This window comes from Anser brachyrhynchus (assembly GCF_964034855.1).
Source record: "Anser brachyrhynchus genome assembly, chromosome: 6".
Lineage (NCBI taxonomy): Eukaryota > Metazoa > Chordata > Aves > Anseriformes > Anatidae > Anser > Anser brachyrhynchus.
The window spans coordinates 14,654,680-14,675,777 of NC_137700.1; the positions used below are offsets into that span (position 1 = coordinate 14,654,680).

The 21,098-nt window shown below is 42.5% G+C and overlaps 1 protein-coding gene and 2 long non-coding RNA genes across 10 annotated transcripts in view; 2 read left to right on the forward strand and 1 right to left on the reverse strand.

The window, feature by feature from the left end:
• LOC308197455 overlaps positions 1-6,187 on the forward strand; it is a 66,582-nt gene extending 60,395 nt beyond the window's left edge. The window contains exons 4-5 of the long non-coding RNA XR_013952939.1: positions 10-3,259; positions 4,087-6,187. This is a non-coding gene — a long non-coding RNA (uncharacterized lncRNA). The remainder of the gene's footprint in view (positions 1-9; positions 3,260-4,086) is intronic.
• Positions 1-21,098, reverse strand: part of LOC308197461 — a 70,527-nt gene that overhangs the window by 13,729 nt on the left and 35,700 nt on the right. The window lies entirely within an intron of this gene.
• WAPL (WAPL cohesin release factor) overlaps positions 12,541-21,098 on the forward strand; it is a 74,701-nt gene continuing 66,143 nt past the window's right edge. For 2 of the 8 annotated variants that reach the window (XM_080597907.1, XM_080597908.1), the window contains exon 1: positions 18,919-19,442. In XM_080597907.1, coding sequence (XP_080454033.1) covers positions 18,941-19,442 — 502 coding nt within the window. In that variant the 5' untranslated portion in view covers positions 18,919-18,940. Of the gene's footprint in view, positions 12,689-15,621; positions 15,923-16,123; positions 16,229-18,918; positions 19,443-21,098 lie in introns of those variants that run through there. The other 6 variants (XM_080597903.1, XM_080597905.1, XM_080597902.1 and 3 more) reach the window with 6 other exon arrangements.

Here is a 21,098-nt window from a genome sequence, read left to right on the forward strand (position 1 = left end):
TATCAACAGGGCAAGAGTATTCTGAATCAGGAAGAGAACAGAAGGCATGTCAACACTGTACAGAGCACCATGCACAGATGCGGGTTTGGATTGTGGAAGCGGAATGGAAACACCAGTACAGTACTTCTTCCAGGCCAATAACTCCTGCTGAGCACTGCTTTTCAGTAACATTAACCATTCTAACCAGAGTACAGAGCTAACTTTGTTCTGAAACTTATTTGGCTACTACTAGCTTTCTCCTCTGCACAGTACGATAGCACACGGCATAGGTACATTCAAAATGATCTATAATAAAATAGATTGAGCTCTTGGTTTTCCCTTTGGAGTCATTATAAAGATCCCAGATATGGGGAAGATATACACACAGCCTGTTCTGCAAGGCGTTGCTGGACATCCTTTAAAAAGCAGTTGGAGCGAAGGAGAACTAGCCATACTGATTGAAGAATCATACTGTGGCGCTCCTGCCATTTTCCAAACAGTAGCTGAATGGCTGCAAATGAGCACAGGGAGGACAAAATGTTCTGAGCTGTCACAAGGCTGACAGGAATGTGATCACATGCTGAGCAGGCGCGAGTCATGTGCAGAGCCAGCTGTGCCAGTAACTGCTTGAAAATTAAATTGTGAAAGCAATGGGGCCTATGTAGTCCTCTGATATCTGTTTGAAGCAGTACAATTCTTCCAAAATATCCTCGGTTTGTGCAAATACAGTGCTTAAGAAGCTGTGGATTCTCTGAAGAACTGTGTTACTTTTTTACCTTTTGTTTAAGATAAATCAGTTATATGTGCCAGGGCCAGGAGTGACTAGGCCTTAATAGCAGTAACCAACCTCAGCCGGGACCCACACCCACACACATACTTATTCTCTGACCATGGGCCTAGGAGCTCTACTTAAGCTCAGGTGTGGGCCTTCAATATCTGTTTGAATTTTGGTGTAGAAATGCTATTCTGTAACTCAGCTATGGCCTTCTTGGTTGTTGGCCCCAGTCCTAATTTACAGCCTGGCTTTGTATCTTGATTTTGGGCTTACCCTTGTTGTCACACATCTACTGAGCACCCACCAAGTTTTGTCTGACTCTGGTTATTTCTGCTAGATTAGTTCTGGCCTGAAGTTTGACTGCCTGGCTTGACCTTGGACCTGCGTCATCACCAGAACTTGCTGTATAATCTAGATGCTTGATCAAATTTGGCTACTATCCTTGAGTCAACCTTGCTCAGCTAACGGGGCTAAGTACTACTAGCCTTGTTAACTGTACTTAGCTTGTTGTCTATTAAAGAAAAGCTAGTTCTTGCTGTATCCTGACAAAATGAAGCTTAGTAGCAATAGAACTAGTTTGTATGACTTTCAGGCATCTGGAATGACTGTATTTATATTCGATAGAAAATCTCAACGCTCTTGTTACCAGTGCTTTACAGCTCATGGAAATCCCTGTGCTTGTTTTCTTCAACTGCCCTTCAGGCCATTCTCGGAGTTTGTCACTTATGTAACCCATGTTTAAATTGCATCCTAAAGGCATGGTTCTTCCTTCCCTGTCCTGAGGTGCCTGTTCTAGGTGCCAATATGAGCAAGTATGCAGTTGTGCAATAAGGCAGTATAGGGAACTGAAAGCCAAGTATAGAAAGCTGATGGAGGCTGAGCATAAGGGGTGAGACAGGCTTACCTAAACAAAGGAGAGTAGACATATAAAACTTCTTGTAGCTTTGCTTCTAGTTATGCAAGAGTCACAGGATGGCTTTGGTTATTCTTTTACTGCTTCTGAAAGCGATTACAGGACAATTATTTGAGTGAAAACTTTACTTAGTGCTTGAGACGGTCCCTGCTGTCAAATCTCAGTGGTAAAATAGTGACAGGACAATCCATGTATTACTGCATGTAGTTGTTTTAGTCTTTTCTTGTTTTTTCTTAAAAATGTTGTTAAAATGTTTGTTATGAATTACAATGGGCCAAACTGCAACTCAGATGTGACCACTCCTGTAGTATCAGTCAGGTCCTACTGTACTTTACAAGGGAGGCCTGCCAGGCCAGATACTGTTCTCAGATAGGTAACCTGCTGAGGAACATTCCCTTCTCTCCAGAGCAGTGTTTTTTACCACTGAATGACTTCTTTTTAATGAGCAGCTGTAAAAGACTGCAAAAGATGGCAGCTTTGCATTCTGAGTGTCAAAAAGAGGAATTTCCCCTGTCCAAAGCCATACAGATGGAAGACAAAAAATGTTAGCAAGGCAGAGTAGTATTTTCATTTTGTACTTCAGAAATTGGACGTGAAGTGAGAGAGTTGTGCAAGGCTATTCAGAAACACAGGCTGCCTGAGTCTCAGCCTCATCTAGAAGACCTATCTGTGTCCTTGCTTGCACAGAAGAGGACATTCTCCCGGAAAGAAAACAAATTAATTCTGCCTGATGGATATTACTAGAGAAGATACTGTTCGGTAGCAGAATCTGTATTTGTGGATGAGAGTTATCAACTCTTCTGTCTATGGTAGTCCTTTTGTTCTGTGTGAGAGCTGTGAGTTAACAACATGTTGTATTGAATTTGTTGTGTGATGTGGTGTGTTGGCAAACTCTGTAGTGGAGTGGGATCAATGGTGCCAATACAGCAGTTCCCAGTCAAGCTAAATTTGCATTCCTCATAAAGTGCTACTGCTGCCTCTGCAGGATTCAATTTCCTTTCTATTTTTATATGATTTTCTAAGTCTGTAGTTAATATTAACTGACAAGGCCAGCCGAGAATCTTGGGATTTCCTATTACAGATAATTAAGGAAACTACTAATTCATGTACAGACAGATGCCTTGTGGTAAATTGCACTGTATGAATATCATTGCCTTCACTGCTAATTCTTATTCCTACTGATGACCGAATCTGTCTTATACTATAAGGTGCTAGAAGCATGCATCGGGTTTTCTAACAAATAGACGTATAAAGAAAGCAAAGAAGCTTTTATTCTTAAATTTTTGACTTTTTTTTTTTGAGTCGGTTGTCCAATTTTTTTTTTGTACCTAGAATATGTGGGAGCTTGCACTTCTAAGCTTTATTAGTGGAGCTTTGAGAAGAGCTTAGAGGGCGAAGGAGGACTTAGATTCATCAAGAACTCTTCCAGTGCACCTTAGTCGTTACCAAATTGGTGTAAGCTTCTAACCTAAAGTAGAATCGAGCTTCTTGTTTGTCTCCAAAGAATTGTCTGTGAAGAAATTGCCATCGGGTAACCTCAAGAATGGGCTGCTCCACAATGAAGGCTGCCAGGAGCCGAGGCTGATGGGGAGGTAGGCAGGACAGTGGCCTTGCCAACAAGGGTCGCAATTCCGTGAGACCTGTGTGGCAAGAACAGAGGAGGGGCGGTGGTAGTACCGCAGTTATTACCAGGCAAGTCTGTAGTGATGAGGCATGCCCAAGGCCTAATGAGAGAGCCAAGTCCGGCTGGGGATCAGCAGGGCACATCACCATAGCCAGGCATAGGTTTACCTACAGCATAGCTATGGATTAGAGGTTGCACTTCAAACCTGTTGAGCCAGACCAAGTATGAGGGCCTAAACTTAAATGCAGCATGAAGCAAGGCAGAGAAAACCCTGGCGAGGCTTCTCACAGCTCTTGCGCACAAACCAAATGTTTGTCTGCATCATGTCTGAGCTGGTCGTGAGCACAGGCAGCCAGAGTGGGGTGGTGGAACCTGTTGAAGCACTCACATAGCAGTTGTAAACTACTCTGTTCCTGAGCTGTTTCCCAGACAGGAGGTAGCAATTTGGGTCAGATGGATCTACAGTCTTATGTGATACGGCCATTGTTAAGGTAGTGTGTTAATAAAACTTTCTGGCCTTAAAATCTTAATCTGACCATGCAAGAACAGGACTCCAAAATTCATCTGAATGAACTGCCTCAGATTGAGCAGATTTAAAGTGTAACATACTTTTGTAAAATAATGTTTCCTTATTAGCTGTCAGCATAAACATATAATGCTGTATTCAAACAAGCAGGTAGCTGTGATCTGAGGTACAAAGCTGCATTCTTTAATATCTTGTGGAGTAGAATTGTTTCCTGAGAGATTGGCTGTTTACCTTGTCCATTGTCTGATAGTTTGCTTCCTGTTCTCTAGGAAGGCACACGCTGGGGTCTCCTGACTCATACCTTAGCAACAAGCAGAAGGTTGTATTTGGATTGTAACGTGTCTGAAGACAATGCAACATGAGCAGAGAGGAAGGAGATCTGTGCTTGAGACAGATCCTTCTCAATTGTCTCCTGCAGGAAGAATATGAGAGCACTCTAATTGGAGTCGTACCAGTTCGCTCTCTTCTGCCCACACTTGGTCCCAACAGGAGGGACACCATGGCAGGTCTGGCTCTTGCAGTCCTCTGTCCCTGAAGAGCTAGCTTCGGTATGCTGACTCAGACCAGAGACATCCTGCCTGAAGTACAGGTGTAGCCCTCAGCTTAATCAGTACAGTTGGTACTTTGGAGAGGGGAAAAAAGCTTTGCTGTGTTTGTAAACTTCATTTGGAATCGAGGAAAGACAGCAAGTATGGCCTGAAGGAGATAAGAGGCTAATTCTTGAACCGGCTCACCGATAGGCAGTTCATTCAGTTGAATTTCCAAGTCTTGTTCTTTTATGTCCAAATTATCAAATTGAAGGTACTACAGCTCAATCAAAACTACTAGCAGGAAAGCTCAATGCTAACTTGCGTCATTTAAAAAAAAAAGTAGATTTTGGAATTGAGCATGGAAGATGAGCAATCAGTACAAATAAACAGGACGTAAGTTTAATATAGCATGATTGTACTTGGCTGAGTATCCTTTAAAACAAGAATATGGCAGAGCACAGTCAATGGATTGTGACAAGCTCCATCACACCAGCCTGCTTTTCTAGCCGTGTTGTACTTCTGCTTTTATCAAATGCCGTATATTCATATCTCAGCGTGGTTAGCCCTGATTATGATCATCCTGATATCTGTTAAATGAGCTGCTTTTTACCAAGCTTAGTTTCCAAGACCATTAAAAACAAAGAATAGGGTTTGCTATTAACAGCACAAAGGCAATCCATGTACCTCCAAATTGTTACCAGTTCTTTAGTTCCTCTCCCTGGGAATGCTGCAAAAACATATCCCATAACACACTTTTTCTATTGATCTGAATAACCAGCTGTGTGCTGAGACCTGTTATTTCTATTCATGTACTGCAGCTGCCCTAACCTACAGTGTTGGTTTTACAGAAAATGTGGTATCCTGTGGGCTCTAATTTAGGTGCTAATAATATAGACAGATGAAGTTAATATATTCTAGGGGAGCTATTAGTGTATATATATGATGCCATCTTCAAAAAGTGTATGGGTCCCTTGGCACTTACCTGTATATGTAGTTTATCACAGTAATCCTGGTGAGAGGGGACCTCAGGACGTCCCTCATCAAACCTCCTGCTCAAACTAGGGTCAGGTGTAAGGTCAGGTCAGGTTGCTCAGGGTTTTATCCAGTTGGGTCTTGAAAACCTTCAGGAATGGAAACTGCACAGCCTCTGTGGGTAACTTGTACCTTGGCCTTCCCGAGGAGTTTTTTTTTTCCTCCCCTGTATCTGCAGTTGGAATTTCTTGTGATATTACAGTTAAATCCATAGGTGGATGCTATTGTAAAACAACTACATTGCAGTTCAGCTGTTTTAATTAGGAGTGATGTCAGATGCATAACACAGTGCTGAGACCTGCGTGGGCCGTAGGTGAAGTGCTGGTGATGGGGACAGAGGCTGATGTCTGTAAAATCTATGCTCCAGAAGGGATATAGGAGCCCTACACATGCTGCAATTAATTGCACTTGGAGCTCTGTCTGTAACTCAGCCAGGGTAGAGGTTGTTACAGAAACAATGCCATGACACCCTAAGTACCCAAAAGTCAAAGGTGTGTGAAACTAAATGATGTGTAAACACTGAATTGGTCTTCCGTACCTTGTTTTCCCAACAAGCTTTATCTTCCTCCCCTGCAATCTAGGCATGATTTTTCTGTATCTGATGCTGCTCATATCTTTGTAGAGCTGCAAAACCACCATGAAATTGATGTGATTTTCTTTCACTGCTGCCCAAAAGGGGCTGAATAGCAGCCCTGGAACAGAGTAGGCTTGTTGACTTCATTCTGCAGCTGCATGACAAATCTGCCTCTAAGCCTGCAGCTTCAAGAAGACAGCACAGCATCTGTTCACATAAAAGATAGCTTTTGGCTTGTCTTTTTTTTTTTTTTTTTTTTTTTTTTTTTTTTTTTTTTTTAATAATGAGAAATTCAAACTATTTGGTTTAAATGGAAACTTAGAAACAGGTGACTTAGGCTTTCCTCACTTGCCAGGAAAAGCTTCCCACTTATTGTTCACAAAGGAATGAATGGATTATCCTCAACTTAAATTAAATATTTTTGCTCCACATGTGGGGAGATTAACATCTAATTTACAAGAAGCTTAAATCCTGGTATAATAATTATATTCTGTTATGTGAATCTGATTAGTCAAGGTGTGAATACAAAGTCTCCTTAATTTTTATGGGCTCATTCTTCCTATATTCCTCTCTTTCTGTGTGCATTTGTTTGTCACCATGACAGCTTCCCATGAGTTTGTCTGACACTGTGCACTTCAGCAAAGTTACAGTTAACCCTGGGTCTGAACAGAGTGCCAGGGAATAACATTTGAGCATCCAGTTTCCATGACCTCATGCATAGTTCTGCTCTGGAGTCTGATGCATCCATGTATGCAAGTTTTAGAACAAAGAATTAACATTTCCTTCACTAGATTCAAGCTGCAACATATTGCTATTTCTCCAATACCTTTTCATTCTAATTATATATACACACTACTGACATGTTTGTAAAATCAGTATTAAATTATCACTTAAAATATTAATAGCCTGACATATAAAGGTATCCACATTTCCTTTAGAAGCCATTCTTTTTATAGTCTAGCTTAGAATTTTTTTTTGAGTACTGGGATCAGCATTTAATGTACCAGTATTCTACCTTAGAACTGAACTGCCTCACACCTGCCTCTGCCCTCTCCAGTAACTTAGAAAAATATTCCTGTCTCTGCAAACTTGCCTGATCTGTTTTCTTTAGGTCAGGAGTAATTTTTGAACTTAAATTATGGTACTCAAAAGATCTGTGCATTCCTTGATCTGGGATGCCCATGCTGGTGTCTTTGGGAGCCATGTTGATTTGTGCTGCTGGGTAGTGGCTGCTCATTGCCATGCGTCTTCACCCCTCCACACATTATTTTTGGTCTCTTGGGAGAGTGCACAGATCTTTTGAGTACCAGACACTGGGAGACTTTACCAAATTAGATTTTTGGACTGGAAGCTTCAGTTCCTTGAATGACTTGTAGCATGTTTATTTGGGATGTTTGGTTTAGTTCAGTGATAAGAGTGCCTTAATGTTAGAAAAGGTGAAACTGAGGCAACTCTAAGCCTGCCAGAGGCAGTAAGGACAAACTTTTCAATTGACTTATGGATGGAATTGACCCTTATCAATGTGATGTTTATTGCCAATTGGTTGACAAGACTGGTTAAAAACCTTGCATATGCTATTTCCCCTTCAACCTCAGAACAAAACCCTCAGTCACAAAGTTTCTTAAATATACATGACAATACACTGAGTTAGCTCTCATAGTGGGGCCTACATTGTAGCTGGAGAGACTAAAAGTACTGCTTCTGCTTATTGTGCTGATCCTGTGTGCTCCTGCTGGTAGCTGCTGTGTCTCTGGATGTACATCATGCATAATGCATCCATTCTCTGAAGCAGAGCTGTAAGAAACATATAAAGACTTGCATCAGGCTTTGGAGTTGTAGGGAATAACCTGAAAGACGCACGGAGGATTCTCTTTTCCTAAACAAAATATCTCAAATATCTGAAATGGAAATTAGTTAACTTGGTTGCATTACCTGATCAGAAGGGTATGTAGAAATGTGACAGCTGTATTTCTACTATAAAAAGAGCTACTCATTGCAGTCTTTGCTGAAAGGCTACTGGAAATAGCTTCTTTGAATTGTGATTCTGGAGATGGGAAAGGTAGGCTAATCTTTCTGTTGTCTTGCTATTGAAATAGTGTTCCAGGAGCTTTCTAGGACTCATCATGAAATCTCATTAACAGGGTGAGAAAGGTCAGTTTTCTATCACCTAACAGAAAAGGAATGCACAAACTACTTAACGGAAGCCAGAAAAATGACTCCCAGCTATCTCTTAGTGAATTTATTGGTATTTATTCTTTTACAACCAGCTCAGCACTACAAATAGGAGGGATTTCTTAGAAGCAAAAACACAATCTCAGCTGGCTTTGCTAATGGCGATGCGATTTTAATTATTGGAATCCATGCAAAAACACATGCAATTGAGAGCAAGTGAAGATGTATTAAGTTTAGTTTCTGACTGTAGTTAATGAAATGGTTAAAGAAATAGTTGGAGACATGTCAGTGTACTCCAAGCCAAAAATCCACTGGACTATTCTACTGTACTACTGTCAATAGTAAGATATGATTTGACAATATCCTTAGTGATAAAAATACAGTTCCAAGAAGTTTGCAATCAGATGGCATCAAAATCCTGTTTTCAAAAATAAGCACAAGTTTTTCCTTCAACTCTGACTCGGAATTGTGACATGATTCTCAGCCTGAGCTGCCAAAATGAATATATTTAGTGATCCTGAGGGCAGGTGCATAAAGTAATGCTTCAGCATTCAATAAATGTTTGGTAACTTCTTTATTTACCAGTAGGTGTCACTGGAGTCCAGCAGAGAGCTATTATTACTTAAAAACATCTTTTCTACTTGATCGGACCTTCGTTTCATAAACGTTTGGTATTTGTACATGTTGACTTATATCCAATAACAATGAAGAAATACAATCAGTGCCCTTTCAGATATGTTTTTTTCCACTCTTTCAGCTACTGGTAAGTGTTGATGGATAATTCAATGGCTTGGGAAATAATTTTGATTTTTTTCCTCTGCAGCATGTCTGAATTTGGTCCAAACTGAAAATGACTAAAGTGATTATTCAGTGCAAAGGTGAAGCCAGTAAGCAATGTCTGTATGATTACTCAGCCTTTACTCAATATTCCATTGGCAGGGGGGAAGAAGATGATGGAAAATCAAGCCAGAAGACTCGGATCTTCAATTTCTTTGGCACCTACACTGAAAATTACAAAGCCTGGGAACTCAATGGGACAGGAAAGATCTGCACTGTCAGCCATGGAGCAGCTTTCTGCAAGTCTGAGATAAAGCATTTAGGGAGGAAATCTAGTGGAAGCTCCACTTCTGGTGTCTGTAGGTATCTACCTCTGGAAATAAGCAGTATGCTCTTACTGATGTCTATTTTTCTCCAGTCTTAAAGGTAAATTACTTCCAAAGAATACAAATAAAAGGAAACCTCAGAGGTTATCTGTGTAATCACCTCTCAATAGCTTTGTGCACTAGTACTTCATTAGTGGGATATTTCTTTGAAGATTTGGATGTTGCATCCTATAACTTGCATTAGGAGACATGGAGCACAGCACTGATCAAGGTTGCTTAGGAGTGAGCTGAAGTAGACTGTGAAATGATATTTCTTGTTTTAATGAGCTCTAGTCCTTTTTTGCCATGCCTCTGCTAGGTAGGTGATCAGCAATGGTATTTGGGTTAAAATATGCTTTCAGGTACTCATGTATTTGCTATCCGTAAAGCACAAAAAAGCACCAAGTAGACACGTGTGGTTACCAAATGTTCTAGCTGTTTGAGATAACATATCAGAAGATGAAAAGAAAGGGGAGTTAGGTTTTGTTTTCCCTCAGTTATTAAACAGGTATGGTAAAAGCGTTCTTCATGAAAACCAGCAGGGAGCCATTATGAGTTATTTGCAGCAGTCATAGCTTAAGCCTAAGCTCTTGCATAAATGCGGTTCTCCAGTCTTTCAAATATTTACCAAGGAACGACATGATACACAGTAAACATTCATCTCAAACTCAAGATCACACATCCACTGGAAAACTGTAGTATAAGGAGGCTGTTGCAGACCAGTATTATGAGGGTAATAATGTGCTTTTGGACAGTAAACACACAGGGCCTGTTCTGCTGTCTTGAAATGTGGCAAGATCCAGTAAAGAGTTTTGATATGTCTAAAGAACCAATTGAAACAAAGGTTCTTTTTTAGCCTTTTGCTAAATTTAAATACAATTCTGAAATACTTTATCACTCATTAGCAGGCACTTCTGCACGTGGTCTTTGACCATTTCACAGAGCATGGTAATGTTGTATGTAGTGAACCTTGTCAAATGCAGAAAGGATTGCAGAACTGGCACCATGTGTGGTGCTGGGTGTACAAAGTTCTTGTGCAACAGGCAGAAGACATTACAGCTCTTTATGGTACTGCACTCTAATTGGAATAAAGGGGAAAGTAGTTGGTTCAGAGCTGTACTGTGGCAGGAAACAACAGTAGCCACTAACTGATATTTTTGTTGCCTCCTTCTTCGGGAGGAAATCTTCACGTAGTTATTTTTTAATTTTTATTTTATCAGTTTTATTTGCTAGATAATTAGCTCTGCCATGAGGTTCAGGGATGCATTCATCCAGTTCTCTTTAGTCCTGCAAGCTTTCAATTGTTTGTGGATTTGCTTTTCCGGTTGTTGTTTGTTTGTACTTTGTATCATTGTCCCCAGCTTCCAAAGGCCACACATAGGGGTCTCAGTGCAGCAACTTAGTTGTTTGACCTGACATTGCTATTGCTTAATGTTTTGTGACTGCTATAGAAGTGCTTGGTTTCTGGCTGAGTTCTACTCTTTTTGAAGAACAGAAACAAGTATGTAAGAAATACAAAGGTGAAAACTAAAATATTATGAATAAACTCAAAAGGGAACAGAGTGATTATAGCATCTGTGTATAAAGAGCCACACAGAAACCTAATAAAACAGAGGAGAAAGGAATGTAATGTATAAGTGGTGGTCATGTACAAGCAGGTGAAGGAAGCACATTAGTGAAATAAGCAACAGTAATGGCTGCTACCCTAGAAATAGAACAGGGCAGTCAGTTCCATCAAGCTCTTTATAAGAAAGAGATTTAAAACAGCAATTGCTTTTTGCATTGTCGTGTCTTTCTCTCCCCATTAAGTGCTATGTCGGTACATTTTGATAGGTTTCATTAAGGACTGTCAGCATGAAGACAGATAAATTCAACAACAATGAGAAACAAGTTCTTAAAAGAAGAATTCTTAGAAAACTTCAGGGAGGAATTTTATCTGCTCCTCTTGTAAGGTTGCAAAAGACCTCAGGCATTTGAGGGTCAGCCCCACTTAGTTTTGTAACAGAGCAATGCAAACTTTATCGGACCAAAGAACCTAAGCTTTCCTTGCCTCTTTTGCAGTGACAATGCAGCCTAACTTTAAATGAGTGTGCCTTTTTTTTTTTTTTTTTAACCTGAAACATGCTGGCATGTTGCGAAGTCTTCATGGAAAAAGGCACAGGCAGTTACTCTCTCAGCAGAGCTTGCTGAGATAAACTGAACAGCAGAATAAAGTTGACCTTGGCTATTATAACAAGGTGAAAGCTACTTTGTGCTTTTCCCACTAGTATTTCACCACGGGTTTTTCCAGTAGACTTGCAGGCTGATCACCTAGGGAAAAAAATTGCTCAGAACAAACACTGAGAATTTAGCCGTAGGTGAATGACTACTGTTGGTTCATCGAGTAAAACTAGTATTTCCAGAGGCTTTTATGTTGTAGAGATGATGCCGCCTCTCATATGATTGCAACAGATGGGTGTGCAGGCTGGAGAGAAGGTGGAGTAGCACAACATTTTTTTTTTTTTCTGCTAGCTGCCTGGGTCTGATTCATTAGTGCCAGGATCCAGAGAACTCCTTTTATCCCCCCAAAACTAGCTCCTTGCTGCACTCCCATAAAGCATTCCAGTGTTCTGCTCAGTGGTACTTCTTTTAACCTTTCAGTTATGAAACTTAATGCCTTGTCTTGGCCATCTTGTATGATGAGAAAGCCGCAAGATAAATACAGAAAAACATGATCCCAGACTGTATCAAGATCCCCTACTTGAATGCCTTTCAGCCTTCTCAGGGATCAGTGTCAGAGAAGTAACATGCTGCCCATCGGGAATGCCATACTAAGAAAAGCTGTTCTTGACAGAAATCACACTCGGATGCACGGGGGGCTGCAGGTCTCCCCTCCTTCCCTCCCACCCCTGCGCGCTCTGTCTGATCTGAGCGCTGCAGCTCTCGGCACAGCTGTTTTCACCCACTCCCATGCTGCCACTGGTGGTTTTGCTGAACTTCCTCCAGCACACATTAGCAGTGATACTAATGTATAAATAACTATTTTCAGAGCTGCTTCAGAGAGGTTGACTAAAGCATGGTAATTAGTTACTTAATGTGTCTCTACCCTCCCTTCTTTGCTATGCAAATAGGAAGGGGGAAATTCTAGCCCCAGTGAAGTGAAATGGCAAATCCCTGAGTGCTCTCACCCAGGTGTGCAGGGTGACACTTGAAGGACAGGAACAGGAGGAGACAGACATTTCACAAAGAAAAAGCAAAACACGTTGAAATGTTTAACGTTTTAAGTGGTACTAATTGAGACATGAAAGCACTGCAGCAGCTGTGAGTGCAGCAGGAACAGCAGGACATCCTCTTCTTCCCCATTCCTTCCCACCTGCAGAAGAGGTGAGGAAGGAAGTACTGTAGGAAGCTGGTGAGAACATGGGAGGCAAACAGTGACTAGGTGAGACACAGAAGAAGGGGGAAGAGGAGAAGGAGAAGGTGCTGAGTGGACTGAGGTGCCACTGGGTTTCGTAGTTCTGGGGGAAAAGTTCTGGGTATTAGGAAAATGGGGAGAGCCTGCTTGTGAGTTACTTGTTGGGTAATGCTTAGGAGGGAAGCGGGGCAGTGGGTTACTGAATTTATTTTCCCTTGGTGGGAAAAGGAGCAAAGCAAGGATGCATTACGCTGTTAATTTGTATACTTGATATAAAGGGTACCTACTGCTATGCTCCTCCTAAAATCTGCTTGTAGCCTCATGTTAAGCTGTCAGATGCTCACTTTGACTATAAGGCAACGCTGCGAAGCCTTCCTGGCAGTTTCTGGAAGGACACTGCGGTCTTCATCTTCTGCATATCTGCTGCATGGGAAACCTTCCATTTACCTGCAGTGTTGCCTCTATTTTCTTTTGGAAGAAAATCTAATCTGAAACAGTTTAAAATGTTTTAATGTCTGCCGTAAGATTGAATTCTGTGAAAGGCTCTGTACTAGGCTACAGCTTATTTTGAAAAATCTGGCTTGTAATTTCCCATCCCCTGCCCTGAGATCTCAGCACAGAACCTCAAAAAGAGAACTGGGAGGGCCGTAGGGTGTATTAAGATGAGATGTATCCAAATAACTGTCTGTCCTTCTTATACATTCCTCCTCCTCCTGTTTCACTTCTCTCTCTCATCTCCAGCTTTGATGCCTTTGTGCTGCATCCTTCAGTGCTTTCTAACTTTATTATACGTAGTAAAAATGTTAGTTTCTTTTGAGGGGGGAGTTACGGAATGCAATAGTAAAGCTGTATGACATACACTGGCTTTCCAGAGTAAGTTTTTAAGATGGAAAAGCTGGAGATGTAAGATGGCTGCTTACCACCCACTGCTTTCTTCATGGAGGCAAATGCCAAACTGAAGTGTTTTGTGTGGTTTGTTTCTTGTGAAGTTTGTGGTAGGTTTTTTTTTTTTTTTTTTGGATGAAGGGAGATGGCAACTATCAATAATAGAATTCCACACAAGGAATAAGATGCCCGTTGAATTCCACCCTTTATGAGAACTAAACTTACCTACTGCCAAAAGTAGATGGGGTTTGGCTTTTATTTGCTCTGTCTTGTTGCCTGCATATTTGAGGTAAGCCAGATAAAATGGAAATAGCAAGGTTTAACATGTTAATTGCCAAAAGTACTGAGTTACTGGGAGTAAAATTTTCAAACGTATCTAAAGTAAAGTAGGTGTGGAAAAATTGTCCCTCATTTCAGCTGCTTTTTATCATAACAATGTTTGGTTCCCGTGATCATTTAGGTAAAAGGTTTTACTGGACTTACAGGCTTCTGCTGATACCTAAGATAGGACAGTCAGCACATAAATTAGGTTAGTATCATCTGCTAGTCATGTGGAATGCCACCATGACCACGAATCTGCAATGTGTTAGATTACTCTGTATGGAGATTTTATGAAGACTAAAAATACTGTTGGAAATACAAAGATAACCCATGTTTTCTAGGGTTATATGAGAGCTTTCAAATTATACCCAGTTATAATCACTATACCACAAAATTCTCTAAATTACTGTTTAAATGATATAAGTAGCTCAGGCTTTAAGTCAGAAACTTATTTAATTTCATTTCAATTTTTAACATAACTTTATATCCAAATAGATTTAGAAACTATTTCCAAATAGTTTATTGGTTTCAATTCCATATTCTTCACTTCTGTCTCGGGATAATTCTTTTAATGTTGTAAAGAACTCCAGAGAGCCTTGAGGTATTTTGAGCTCTCACAGTGCTGTTCTTCCCTCTTTGTCTAACAGATCAGTCACCAAATAAGACTTTTAAACTCATGCAATGGATAGCTAAACCAGTTTGAGTTTTGCATGCTGTTTTACTCTTGAAGTTTAAACAAGCTAATTAGTAACTCTGATACAAGAATACTCACAGGAAGAAAAACACTTATCCCCTTTTATATTCAAATTATGTACTTTAAAATTTGTAACCGGTTTTCCATAGCTCTTCCATAACTAAGTCAGCTGTTTAAGGTATAAATAAACCCGTAAACCTTCTTTGAAACATAATAGGCACTTCTATGATATTTCCGATCGCCTTGTATTTCTCACAAGGCCCAGTTTATTTTATCTTCACTTTCTTGAGCACCAACTGTACGGTGTTTTTTACAGAGCACGTTCAGAGTGTGTTCTTCAGAAGTTGTACCTACGAGCTTGTGATGTATCAATAGGTGGCAGGTAAAGGCAAGCAATTGGTTTACTTGAGGGATCATTAAACAAAACATTAATCTTACATCCCTTTATTGAAAGCCACTAACTTGCATTGGATGAAGTAAAGATTAAGAAAAAAAACATGTTTCTCAACCAGAAGTAGTGAGACAACCCTAACCTCGTGTGTGCAATGAAATAGGCCTCTTATTTTTGTTACTGCTTAACATAAATAAATAGCGTTTGGCACATGTATTTTAAAACTGTTTCGCAGCGGGCTAGTGTGACCAGACGGGTTGTGAAACCACTTTAGGTTCCAAGGCTGGGATTTTTAAAATTATTTTCCACTTTTGCGTTGTTATTTCACTATATGCGAGCCCCTCTGAGTCTCCAAGGTGCGCATGAACACCCTGTACGTGGGTGGAGGTGTTGACTTGGGTGGCAGCGGCAGCACGCTGCAGGCCGGGCCCCAGCCCCGCGGGCACGGAGCCGAGCGGGGCCGCTCCCTCCCGGCCAGGCCGCCTCCCGTGGGGGGGCTCCGGGCGGGCCGGGCCTAGGCCGCCCCCAGGCCTCGGGCCCCGCGAACTACATCACCCAGCAGGCACCGCGCGGCGCGGAGGGGGCGGTGCCGGCGAGGCGGTGCGGGGCGCAGGCGCGGCGGCGTCGCGCTGCGTTGAGCAAGGCGGGGTGCGATTGGCTGCGGGCGGCGGCCGGGCGTGGGCCGCGCAGTGACGGAAGGAGCGGGGCAAATGGCGGCGCGATGGTCCCGGGCCCCGGCCCCCGCGCGGCGCTAAGCCCGGCGCGGAGGAAGCGGCGCCGGAGGAGGCGGCGCCGGGGGCCCTGACGGCTCTAACGGCTCTAACGGCCCGCGCGGCAGCGCCACCGGCGGGGGAGCCCCGGCGGGCAGCGCCTCGGCCAGGCGGCGGCAGCGAGCGGCGCCCACAGCCCCGGCCCCAGCCCGCAGCGCGCCGGGAGCGGGCCCGGCCCCGCCGCCACCGCCCTCGCCCAGGTGGGTCCGGGACCGGGCACCGGCGGCGGAGCTGGAGCCGGGGGGGGGGGGGGGGGGGGGACGCGGCGGGGCCCGGCCGCTGCAGGCCGCGGGGGGGGGCCGGGCCGGGGCCGTGCGGTGCGGTGCGGGGCTGCCCCGCGCCCCGTCCGGGGGGAGGGGGCGGCCGGAAGGGAAATGACATCAGGCGGCGGCGGGCGGGCACGGCCTGACCCGGTTCCGCCCGCGGGGGAGGGAGGCAGAGGAGGAACTGTCACCGCGGGGCCTCGGCAGCGCCCCGCTGCCGGCCGCGCTCCGTCCCTCGCTTATGTAAGGCAGCGGGGGCCGGCAGCCACGAGCGGGGCCGCCCCAGGCGCTGCCTGCCCCGCCGGCCCGGGCCCGCCGAGCCCCCCCGCCAGGCGGGAGGTTCATTTCCCGGCCTCGCTCTGGGCTTCCTGCGCCGCTCCGGGGAGCGCAGCGCGTTGCGAGGGGAGAGGGGGCAGGCAGCGGGGGCAGGGGGAGGCTGGCCGGGGTTTTTGCTTCACTCTAAGCAAAAAGCGGGGCAGAACTGTAAGTAAAGAGTAAAAATCCAGCCCCGTGCGTGTTCAGAGGCCAGGAAGCGCATCTGTACTTCCTTCTCTTTAATCTTAGGCTGAGCTGTGCGTTCATACCGTGTAGTACTTATCTTCCCTCAATACTTAGCTTTCATCCTGTTCACATCCTATAGAATATACATCAGAGCATTGATCGCTTGATTCAGAACTTCTTAGGAAACAATCTTGATTTTTAAACCTATAAATAGGTTGATCTATATTTTGGAACTCTGCTTTCTGAAAATGAAGTCTTCTTGACTACAAAAACCTTCTCTTTAAAGCTGCAAACCAAGTCTCTTCAAATATGTCATTATTTTTGCAGGTGCTAAAAATGTAGTGTTGGAAATATTTGAGTCAGGCTTTAGGAGAGGAAAATTCGCTTGTTGCGAGTCTTTTTCTCACGAGAGTTACACAGAAATTCAGATGTTAATAAACATTTCAATTTAGTTTCAGTCATTGTAAAAACTGGCCTTTCCTGTATGAAGTGTTCTGGTGTTGCAGTTGTAAGCATTTTCAAATGGCCTAAAGTAGAGCTAGTTACTCTGGTTTGGGGGAAGATCTTGGTTTTGCTCTTGGATGGAAGATAGGAGATGAGCTACCTACAGGGGAGCAAAAAGTACTGGTTTGGCAGTGTCGTGCTTGGAGCAGCACGCAGGAGGCTCACGGCACTGTGAGAAAAGGGGTCGGAGATGGGGTTGAAGAGTAACAGCCACCAGCAGCACTGGTGGTCTGTTTAATTTTCAGCAGTGATCAGAAACAGTCTAGGGAGCAGCAGAATTCTGGTCGGTAGGTAAGCACGTGCCTTTACCGCCCATCTGCTAAACTGCTGGGGAGAGGAGTGTTTCCCCAAACGGTTGTTCCCTTACCTTTGGCATCACAACACCGCCTGGCTGGTAAACTTCCAAAGCTCAAATTTGATACTCTGAATTCACCAGGGCTTAAAGCTGGGCCTAGGAATTGCTTAGTGCATATAGTGAGTGAAAGTTAGCCTGGCCTGATAAAGGGAGGCTACTGTGAGTGGGACTGTCTTGCTAGAACTAAGTGGTGGAACGACATTTCTGGAAACGTCTGGCTCTTTTGGCAGAAGCTATGCTAGTGCTTCAGGTTGATAAACTGTGTGTGTCGAGATAAAAACGTGCAGAAAGACGATATATCATTTATTAAGTGGAATAATAATAAAGAGTATTGTCTGACAAATAGTTCCTATGGTAACTGTAATAGTGATGGCTGTAAGCCCTATTTTTGATATACTTTCCTGTAAATGAGGGCAGTTGACACTTAAAAAGTTGGATTTCTCTGAAATGCTCCCCTTCCATCCCTTAGCAGGCTTTTCTCCCCTATGGAGAGCAGCTTAAGACAGAAAGATGGACTTGATTAGATTAAGGCCAACTATAAAGAATTACAATTTCCTATTGATGTTTGGGCCAAAATAAAAAAGGAGGCATATGCTGGTGTCTTAAAGAGTTACACTTGTTTTTATGTTGTCATTTGTTCTATAGTTGGACTACTTGTTTTTTTGGGGGGGAAACCAACAAACTGGTCTGTCATCCTTCTTAAATCGAAAAAAAGTAGGAATAGAACGCATGCAAGGAGCAGTTTAATTTTAATTTTAAGCAGTGTTCCGGTTTAATTTGTTTATATTTAAACTTGATTCTTCTGGCAGAGCAAGCTGTGAATCAGGCTGCAGTTGTAACAGCCAGTGGACAGTCAGGGTTTGTGCTCGTCTGCGTAACGTGTCCTCCATGTTCCTAGCAAGGGACTGTCTCCTTGTCCCTGTCCCTTGATCGAATCACGTGCTCGTGGAGGCTTGCTGTGTACCAGTTTTTACCGTGACTGTGCAGATAAACGTGCTTGCTAAGTAGGTCCGAGTGTGTGCAGAGAAGAATGTGGAGTTGTCATCATTATTTGTGATGAATTAGTGTTTAAAGTGTCTGTAGCAACTGAAATACTTTGAAAATCCTTATATTTTTCTACAGAGAATCTAAAACCGTACAGTAGTATTGGACTCTAGCAGAGAGCTGGACCTTCGGATGTGGTGAAAATACTGTTTAGTTTTCTGCTGATGCTTTGTGAGAGGAGTACCTTCTATACTTCAAAATCCAAACGTAGAACAAAGCAATACCAAAAGTAATATATTTGTAGCATATTTTTCGTAAGGCCTTGTTGTGCTATGTCTTGTTTTATAAGTGTGCAAGGAACTAAACTTTGCGTTGTGTTGGTAGATGAGCTGCTCATTGCAGAAACCTCAGATGTAGTGATGTTCACAGGTAGATGAGTTAGTCCTTAGAAAGGAGCAGGTGATTTGTCTGTCTAGAGCTTATGCAAAACGTAACTTTCGCCTGTGCTTGTAGGCCCAATAAATGGCAGAGGTGCAATCGTTTGTACTAAAAAGTTTGTGAATTTGTTTCTCTCTTTCTTTTCCAACAGAGAATATGAAACAGGAGCCAAAATGACATCCCGATTTGGAAAGACCTACAGCCGGAAAGGGGGAAACGGCAGTTCAAAGTTTGACGAAGTGTTTTCCAACAAACGGACCACCCTTAGCACAAAATGGGGAGAAACCACCTTCATGGCCAAATTAGGACAGAAGAGGCCCAGTGTCAAACCAGATATTTCCGAAGTTCCTAAAAAACCCAAAGTTGAAGATGAGGTAACAGAGGATCCGTTTGGATTTGACAGTGATGAAGAATCTCTTCCTGTGTCTTCAAAGAATTTGTCACAGGCTAAAAGCTCCTCTCAGCTGGACCCCAGTGAAGCTGCTCAGTCTGAGGACTTTGCTTCTCTCCTTGAAGCTAACAACAGAATTAATCAGCCAGACAGCGGAGAAAACATTGCATCCAGCAAGCAGATACCTTTTGACAATACTGTTCCTCTCTTAAAAGAAAAGAGCACAAGCAAAAATGCGGAAGATGGAGAAAGCAAAGGCAGCAGTGCTAAACTTGTGCCTGCAGGTACGTTTACCCAACTGTCCACTTAGTTTTATTTGTTTTTTTGCTATTCTACATTTAGACTTCGTGCTTTCTGGGGTTGGTTAAATGTTCTAATCAAACTGTAGCACAACTCATTCTTCATGTAGAGGATATTTTTACTAAATACTTTTAACTAAAAGTGCCAAAAAACATTCTGTATTTTGCATTTTGGCCTGAGATCCTTGGTACACAAATCCTTATGGCTGCAAATTCAGATACAGTGCTTTAGGTTCCACGTGGTATTTTAGTCTACCTTGTGTAGAATGGAATAATAACCTTCCTTTTTAAAATTCGTTCTGACCTCAGTGCTTCTGTCTTTTTTAAGACATGTTACATAGTGATGGGTTGGTAGTGGTAGAATGCCTGAGTTTTGAGTAATTGGCTCTAATTTAATGCAGGTACATGGGTACTTCTGTGCAGGTACAGCTTATGATCTGCCTGTTCAGTGATTTGTATGGAAAAAGTAGTCTTCTGAACTTTAGCTGCCTAGAGGTCTGTATTTTTTTTTTTTAATTAGCACATTTTTATCAATGTGTATGTAAAGAGCTTCAGATCTGTCAAACAGAATTCTGTTAAACTTTTAGGAGCTCTTTTCAGACACAAACAGTTTGTAAGAGATCTTTATAGCTTAGAAAGGGAATTCACAGACCCCATGGTGCTGAATGCTTCTATAATTTTGTTCAAGTCATTCTTAGACAAGATCACATGTCATATCTCATTAGAAGTTTTCATATAATGGGCTGATTAAACCGTAGCTTCTAAAATTGGGCAGAAGATCACATTAGATGAACCTTGATGAAGCTGACACCTACTGACTTGCTCTGGATTATCATAATCAACTTTAATGAGAAGAAGTTATGTAACTTTGAATTCTCAGATACAGTTAACTTATTCCTGGGATCAGAAATTTGAGTGGACTTTTTTGCAATAGACAAGAAAGATGCTGAATAGTGCAAGATACGCATAGCTTAGTAATTTGTGAAATAATCTTACTCAAGAAAAAGCATGTAATGTTGATGGGACTTCAGTTTGACAGAAGGGTTGGTGGGATATGTAGTGTTCTTTCAATTTTACTCTTATTTTTGTTACTGAAATTTTCCTGATTTTCATATTCTTTTTGCAATTTTTTATCTGTAAGTATGGAACACCTTCAGTCTGGAAATAAAATTTATGCTTTGCTAAGTTTGAATTTGCTTTTCTTAAGAGATTGGAGAGATTCATCCCCCAATATTTACAAGGAATGAAATAGTAATGAGTTTTCCTGATTGTTGATGTGAGAACATAGCAGAGCAGATTTTAGAATGAAATAGCTTCCACATAGAAGAGCCTTGTTAGAGCAGTATTTTTCAGGTAGGAAAATAAAATATATGAGCTGTGGGGAGAAAATTTGTGTTGCATAAAAGGCTGGGAGGAACAGACCTCAGCAGTTTTATTGGTGCTTCGTTGTTCTGTTAGTGTGGAAAATAACAACATAGAATACTTAAAACAGAAAACCTTTTTGTAATTTGCCTGTGTAAATTCCAGAACTCCGTTAGACAGTGCCACGTATGCCATAAGTATATACGGCTCTGAAAGGGAGCTGATGAGTCTCGGTGGATGAGGCCGTCAGTGGTGGTGGTCTGGATGCCAAGAGGGAGG